The following is a 7747-nucleotide window of genomic DNA, read 5'->3' as shown; positions in this document are numbered from 1 at the left end:
GCGGGGCGGGGTCTCGAGCGTCCGGGACCGGCTCGGCGCTGGCTCCGCCCCGGCGGCCGCGGTGACAGCCACTCGCCCCGCCCCCGCTTAAAGGCGCCGCGCCGCGCCGCATCCGGAGACCCCGCCGCGTTGCCAGGCGATTTCTGCAGCTCCACCCCTCCATCGCTCCGGGCGTCGAAGTGACTTGCGCACAGCTTCCCTCTAAACCCCGGACTTAGGCCCTCTAGGGCGCTCGGGGGCCCCTGGCTGGCGCGCAGCAGCCCCTCCCCCCCGTGGAATCCTCACGCAGAGGCGCCCCGAGGGGATGCCGAGGGGGTGCAGCACCTCCACCGGCCCACGCAGCAGTGGACGTCAGAGCCAGGGCTCCGGGGGCCCCAGGGTCACTGCCGGGCTGGAAAGGTGTAGCCGCCCACACGTGGGGACCCGGGGATCCCACCTGTGCAGGGCGGGCAATGTCTGTCCTCAAGTCTTCAAGAATCAGCATCCTGGCCCAACCAGGTGCTTCCTGGTCCCCCGTGTCTTAAGGGAGGGGATGGGCGCTTGTGAGGGGGCTGCAGGGGACTGTCCCACCGTTGTGAGACTTTACTGGGTGCGTCCTGAGTGAGCCACTTGGTGACTGAGTGGCAGGACAGGCCTGGTGGGGCTCAAGCCCAGGACAGCTGATCCCTGCAGGTGGGGTGGACAGAGTGCTTGAGGAAACAGGCTGCCCCCTGGGGTGGGAGCTCACTCTTCTCCCCAGATCCCACCGGCTCTGGCCCCTGCAGATGGGAGTCTGTGGGCAGTGAATTCCGGAGGGCCAGGCTGCAGCTTCCCAGGGTGGCCAGCAGAGGACAGCAGATGGCAGGGGACCCTGGTGGGTGGCTCTGATGGCTTTGCCCCAATCTCAGTCTCCCCACGTGCCCACGGGATGTCCGGTGTCTGGGGTGCACATAGACTGGTCCCTATGCTGGATGGCAGGCTTTGGGGGATTGCAGCTGCCTGCCCCTTCCCAGCTCCTCCTTCCCAGCGTTGCAGGGCAGAGGGTCAGCATGTGCAGCTAGGTCATGGCAGGAAGTCACTGGCAAGCCTTTCCCACAAGCCACTGTCAAGGGAGGGGGCAGCTTCCTGCCTTCTGGTGCAGCCCACCCCCACCGGGGTAGGGACAAATCCTGACCTCTGCCCCAGGGGCTCAGCCCGTTGGGGCCCCCGCCTGTAGCACCAGCTTCTCCTCTCCTCCCCCAACAGGCAGCCTGCCTTCCCTGGGGGGGGGGCTCCCCTGGCTGCCCATGTGGGCAGAGAGAACCCTAGATCACAAACCAGATCCTGTCACACCCCAGACACCCCTGCAGCCTGAAAATGAAATCCCAGGGCCTCCAGCAAGCTTTGAGACCCCAGCCAGGTTTCAGACCTTGGTACCCCCTACTCTGTACCCACCTTGGCCTTTTGGGTGTCAGGGAAGGCCCTTGACTGTCATGCCATTGACTTAGCAGGGGTTGAAGGGAGCTAGGAGCACCGGCCAAGCGGTATGGGAGAGGGTCTCTGGAGCACGGGGCCCAGAGGCCTTGAGGAGAACAGGGCAGTCTGTGTTATAGGGGGGTGAGGTGGCAGGGGGAGGGCAGATAGGCCAACACTCTGCACACATTATTTTGTCCTCTCGTTCTTTATTGATCGCTGCCCCTCCCAGAGTGGACTGCAGGGTGCAAGAAGGCCAGCATCCTGGCTCGCTTGTCACGGTGTCCCCAGGGCCTTGCACAGGTTGGCACACAGGGGCTCCGGCACTGTGCCTGCACATCCCTAGCCAAGGGACCTCAGTGACAGAGCAAGTCCCCCCCAGAGGGCATGCCCCCAGCCCCAGGACCTGGCCTCTGCCCTTTCCCAGCCCAAGTCTGGGAAGAGTTGTTCCACCCGGGGTTTTATCAAGGTGGGGAGGGGGATCCTGAGAGGTCCTGGGGAGCCTGTGTCTTTGATCAACTAGCAACAAGCATCCCCACTAACTCCCGCCCTCACCTTCCCCTCCAAATGCCTGCCCAGCAGCTTCCTTCTCCCGGCAGCCTGCCCAGACCAGCCCACTCCTCCCTTACCCTTGCTTTCCGGCCTCCAACCCCAGCCTCTGTATTAACCTGATGGTTGCCTGTGGGGGCCGGATGCCTGATGGCATCCGGGTTGATTTCAACACCCAGCCTTCCACCCACACCACCAGCGCCCGCCACCCTCCTCTGCCTCCCCCTCTGGCCAGAGCTCAGGCTTGGAACCAGCCCTGGAGGTCCTGGTAGACCTGGCCTCGGGGGAGGTGGGGGTAGTGGGTGCAGATGGCACAGAAGCGCTCCCGCCAGTCCCCAAACAGCCGCACACGGAGCCGGTCTCGCCAGGCGAAATAGCGCCGATAGTGGCTCTCGTTCATGTTAGCCAGGAAGGAGGCCAGCTCTTGGGCTGTGCTGAAGTCGTCCACATGAACAAAGGCGTCAGCTGGTGCAAAGGCCTCGTACGTGGCCCTCGGGGGCCCCAGCACGACAGGGACCGTGCCGGCTGCCAGCGCGTTGCGCCAGAACTTCTCAGTGATGTAGTCTCGATGCTGTGAGTTCTCAAAAGACAGGTAGAAGAGGTACTGGGCCACGGTGGGCAGCAGGCAGTTAGCGCACAAGGGCTGCCTGTTGGCGCGGCCGAACACATCCACCTGCAGGTGAGGCGCCAGCTGCCGGTACACCTGGACACGCCGCTGCCGCTCCTGGAAGTTGCTCACCACCCAGGCTGCCACCCTCTTCTTGGCCGGCAGTGGCGGCGCAGGCCCCCGGTGAGGCTCCAGCTGGCCATAGGGCACGAAGATATCCGAGTCACGCCGGTAGCTTAGCACCCAATTAAAGATCCCACCGAGGCGACCAAGGCCGTGGGTGTGGCTGGGCGACTCCATGGAGACCCACACCCAGGGCTGTCCACGTGGGCGCTTGGCCAGAGGCAGACGGGCCTGCTGGGTCTGCAGCTCTCGGTGGTGGAAAACTACAGCATCTGCACTGGCCAGCAGGCTGTGGTTGGTGCTCAGGTGGCAGTGGGCCACCCCAAAGCTGATGCAGGTGTTGCTGGGAAGCTCTGGGGGCCGGTCGCTGAAGGGCCAGTGCCAGATGAGGATGATGAGTGTGTGCGGGGGCGCAGGGCCTCCGGTGGGGGGTGACCCAAGCAGCCAAAGGAGCCATATGGCAGAAAGCAGGGCGGCTCCGGCCAGGATCCCCAGAGCCCGGAGCCTCCGGGAGAGGCTGTACCCTACACGGGACACAGGAGGAGATGCTGTCTTCCCAGGCTTGCCCCAGGGCCCCATCCTCCCTCCCACACCTCCCTGGGGACCAGACACTAACCGGCACTGTTCATCTGCAGCACCCAGAATCAGTCACCCGGGGATCTCCAATCACAGCAGCCACTAGGCAGAGGTGCCCTGCAATCACAGCTGCACCCTCATGCGCAGCCCAGCCTAGAGGCCTGTCCTTTCATCTGCCTAAGATGAGAGAAATCAGGGTATCTTCCTGCTGCTGCCCCGCCCCTGCCCCCGCCCTGGAGGTGAACTTTGGCATCCACCACCATCCTCACTCCACCTCCCACCCCAGGCCTCCAGTTGCTGGGGCACCATCTGGAGCCCAATATCATGCCCCCCCCCCCCCGCTGGCCTCTGAAGGGGCCTGGGGATGACCTGCTGGGCAGGGACAGAACAAGGCGAGGCCACCCTAGGTGGAGGTGGCCCCCTCCCCAGAAGGATACCCTGGATGTAAGGACCCAGTCCTTGCCCACCCCTCAGGGCACACTTCCCTGGCAGGCGGCACAGAGCCCTAGGCCAGAGCTGCCCTCCCAAGGTGGTGTCACCCACTTCCCCTGCTCAAGGCTTGCTCGGCCACGGCCCCCAGAACCTCATGCCGCAGCTGTGCTGAGCTCGGCCATCTGCCAAGAGGCTGAGGTTTCTCCCTTGGCTTCTAGTTGGGTAGCCCACCCCACCTGCTCCCTGGCAGCTCTAGGACACCTTGTCCTGGAGCCCAGATTCCCAGAGAAGGGGTCTCTGTGCCAGGACCCACATGAGGCCACAACACGTGTCCCAGGCCCAGCCTGAGCCTGGCTGCAGGGGGGCTGCAGGGCCCTTTTGCTTTCTTTCCTCACCCAAAGTCACGTGTCCATAGAAGTCCAGGGTCCTGGCCAGCCTGGGAAGAGGTGGAAATGGGGGCAGGGGCCTGCCCTGGGGGACTCCAGGCCCACAGCCCAGGATGGGGGTGGGGACAGAGAGGGGGCTTTCCAGACTGGAAAGGGGAGGAGACGCTGTGTCCCTGACACTGGCAGGTAGGGGCTGGCGCCTGCTCCAGGAAGGACAAGGCACTCGTCCAGAGGCCCTGTCCTCCCCCACCCCCACCCTTTGAGCAGCCCTGGGGGCCAGGCCTGCAGGTCCAGTTCCTTCCCCTTCTGCTTCAGTTCCTCTGAGCTGGAGAGACCAAATGCCAGTCAGCATTATCAGACTTCCCCAAGCTCTGGCCTGCTCCCCATTCAGCCGAGCTGCTGCCCTATCACTTCCCTTCACCCTGGCTGGACCCTTGCTTGGTCCCAGATGTGGCAGAACAGGGACCGACTCTCACACTCAGCATCTGAAGGCCTCAGGCCGGTGCAATTCTGGAAGGCTCTGAGATGGGTGTCGTGGAAGGAAGAGCATGTGGGAACTACTGGCTGGGTCTGCTGCCCCATGCCATCCTGGGGGCCTTCCACCACCCTGCTATCTCCCATCCTGTTTCACTTCTGGGCACCTGGGGCTGCTGGCCTCCTCCAGCTCCTGCCCTCGGCAAGGACCAGATGGCTACTGGGGTGGAGCCAGGGAGCTGGCAGCAGGCTGATGGTGGAGACAGAGGCAGGCGAGCACAGGAGAGGGGGCAGTTGGCATCTTTGGGGCTCCCCAGCCCCTGCAAAACCTCTGAGCTGTGGCGGGGCTTTGCGCAATACCCAAGGCGGGAAGGGAGGCTGTAGGATCTGGTGGGGACCATCTGGTATGGACAGAGCCACCAGGCCTGACTCCCCGCTAGCGGGCACCAGGTCCTGACCACAGCCAGCAGCTGGGGTTGGCCCACGTCCCTTTGGCAACCCCGACGTTTAGGGAGATGGCCACGGGGCCCCACCCTGGCATCTCTTCCTTGGCAGGGGGACCGCAGAGGAGCCACGCCCTGCCTTCCGGCCTTACTTTAGCCCACCTCTTCTCCCTGGGGCCGGCACCCAGAAGGTGGTAGAAGCATGCGGAAAGGAGCTGATCCTGCTTCTGGCTGCCAGCACCCCTGCCCTTCCTGTTTGCACGGCCAGGGTGGCCGTGGCCCTTGCCACAGGCCTCACCCATACCCACAGACAGCTCCCTTCCTGGGTGGACTCAAGGAGCCTCCCCTTCCTCCACCCTGGGTCCACCGCTCCCTCATCATACATCTGCCACACAGGTTGGCAGCCCTGGGGCCCCTATCGTGGGAACCTGCAGGCTGGCAAATGGGGCCCTGAGATTTGGCCCAGAAACAAGTCAGAATGAAAGGCTCTCTGAGGAAAGCAAAGAAGGTGAGACAACGTGAGTCAAATGGAAAGTGGGGGCCTCACCGTTCCATCTCACACTAGGCCCCGTGACTCACTGGGACACTGGTGGGCACCCAACTCCAGCTCCACCGCCCATGAGTAGCTTGGAATCAGGAACACACTGTTACTCTCTCAGGGCAGCCGCAGGGCCAGCCTCCCCAGGCGGGGCAGGGGAACTGGTGAAGAAACAGCAAACCCAGGGGCCCTGGCCCAGATGGAGGATGGGCCACTGGCCTGCTGACCGCCTCCTCTTGCAGAAACAGCATCCAGAGTGGTGGGGGGAGGCAGACCAGGCCTTAGCCTCCCAGGGGGGTTTGCCTCAGGAAAGAAGGCCAGAGCCCAGCTGTCCATCCGCCCCAGGTGTTATCTTGAGGGAAGCAAAGGTCGGATTGATGCCCAGGTGCCTGTGTGCCCAGAAGGCCCCCTGGTGGCTGTGCCCCAGAGCCACCTGTTTCCTGCAGTGGAGGAAGCCAAGGCTGTGGAGAGGAGTGTGCTTTATTATCGACGACAAGATGAGGTGTGTGGGGGGGGGCGGGATCAGGGAACGCCTTTGGAAGTTGGGTGCAGAGAGGGGCAGGGAGCTGGGGAGCTTCCAGGTTGGGGCTGTAGCAGAAGAGCTGCAGCAGGATGGGCAGCTCCCCTGCCTGGAGGACACGGGTGGAGGCCGGCCGTGCAGCACCTGCTCCCTTCCTTCCCTTCCTGCCTAGGCCCAACCCAGTGGGCATATTCACGTCCTCATGCAAGAGAGGCTGGCGGGACCTCTGTGCCCTGAGCCTGACTTGGGCTCGGCTCTCTCTGTTCCACACACCTGCTCTGGTGGGCGGCACAGCTGGGGTGGGGGTGTTGTAGGGTACTAGGAATTGGGCACCAGCCTAGCCAGTTACCCAGGCTGACAGGAGACTGTGTCTGACCTGCTGGAGAAGAGCACCCTCTCCTGGGGCCTGCAGAGGGACAGGTTCATACCTTGTAGGGTCTTGGCTAAGGAACTACTCTACCCTACGTTCTGTGCCAAGCGTGGCCTTCCCCCCATGGTCTAGCAGGCATGGGGGCATCTCCAAACAGATGAGTGTCACCTCAGGGTCTATGTTGGGCTGCAGGAATGTTACCCTTTGTCACCTATGCTCAGGATGCCAAACCAGGGAAGGTTTGCTAAGGGGCTGAAGCACAGGCGGGCCCTGAGAGCAGAGACCAGATCAGCCTTTTGTGCCAAGGAGGTGGCCCATGGGCAGGGGCTTGGACAGCAGCAGGAGCAGCAGCAGGGGTGTGCTTTCTCTGAGGCTATAGGTGGTGGGGAGGAAGGTCATAGGCCCCTCAAGCAGGACTGGGGTCTCCAGAGTCCCTGTGAAGACAGGGCTTCCCTGGATACCAGGGCCCAGCCTCGGGGCCGCCGACTGTATGTGGGACCTGTGTGAGGAAGCAGGGACTGGCTCTGTCTAAGCTAGCCAGAGGCCAAGGAAGCCAAAGGAGCCCGGTGGGGGGTGGGCTGCCAAGCTGAGCCAGGAGCCAGGCTGAGGGAGCACCCACTACCCAGAGGAGCCCACCCCACCCTGCATCCTCTGGCCTGGACATCATTCCCATTCCTGTCTCATTGCAGCTGCTCCAGAGGGAGACCCTCCTGCCTGAGGCCCTGGGGACTAGGCATGGAGGCTCCTGGGGGCAGGCTGGAGGCCTTGGCGGCTACTCTCTGCCCAGCTCACTCCACAGGAGGTGGGCAAGACCCCAGATGTCAGGGGAACCTCCTGGCCCTAGGCATGTGGGTGCCAGCCGGCCAGCCAGACTGCCTGAGCCGTCTTGAGTGAGGCTGAACAGCTCCACACCCCACATCCTCCATAGATGCCTTCCGGATGGCACAGAGCAGGTGCCAGTGGATACACAATCCTTGGCACCCTGCCCTCACCTCCCACATGTTCCTAGCTCCTCTGCCTTCTGCTGTCTCCCACACTGCTGCACAAAGGGAAACTGAGGCTCCCAGCTGAGAGCCAGCCCAAGGCCACAGCCCGGGATTCAGGGTGGATGGTCCCTGGCCCTAAAGATGTCTTGCTTTAGGACAAGCCACTCGCTCCCAGCTAGGGCAAACCCATTTCCCCAGCGCAGCCCCCCATCTCTGCTTAGGAACCCACCTGTCCCAAATGGGCCTCGTTTTCCCCTCTCCGACCTACCCCCATCTACCCAGGGGCCAGAAGTTCAGTATTCCCTGAACACC

At 63.4% G+C, this 7747-nt stretch overlaps 1 protein-coding gene across 1 annotated transcript; it reads right to left on the bottom strand.

Moving 5' to 3' along the window:
• Nucleotides 1-1623: 1623 nt before the first annotated feature.
• On the bottom strand, nucleotides 1624-7195 carry FUT7 (fucosyltransferase 7). Its single transcript, XM_025982003.2, has 3 exons — nucleotides 4114-7195; nucleotides 3327-3463; nucleotides 1624-3234 (listed from the first exon to the last, which is right to left on the bottom strand). Exons 2-3 carry the CDS (start codon nucleotides 3337-3339, stop codon nucleotides 2219-2221), a joined length of 1029 nt encoding a protein of 342 aa, XP_025837788.1. The 5' UTR covers nucleotides 3340-3463; nucleotides 4114-7195; the 3' UTR covers nucleotides 1624-2218.
• Between the last annotated feature and the right edge of the window lie 552 nt (nucleotides 7196-7747).

Source organism: Vulpes vulpes, chromosome 2, assembly GCF_048418805.1.
Source record: "Vulpes vulpes isolate BD-2025 chromosome 2, VulVul3, whole genome shotgun sequence".
Classification (NCBI taxonomy): Eukaryota; Metazoa; Chordata; class Mammalia; order Carnivora; family Canidae; genus Vulpes; species Vulpes vulpes.
Note: the sequence above shows the minus strand (reverse complement) of the source record. Positions and strands in the feature narration are given on the sequence as shown.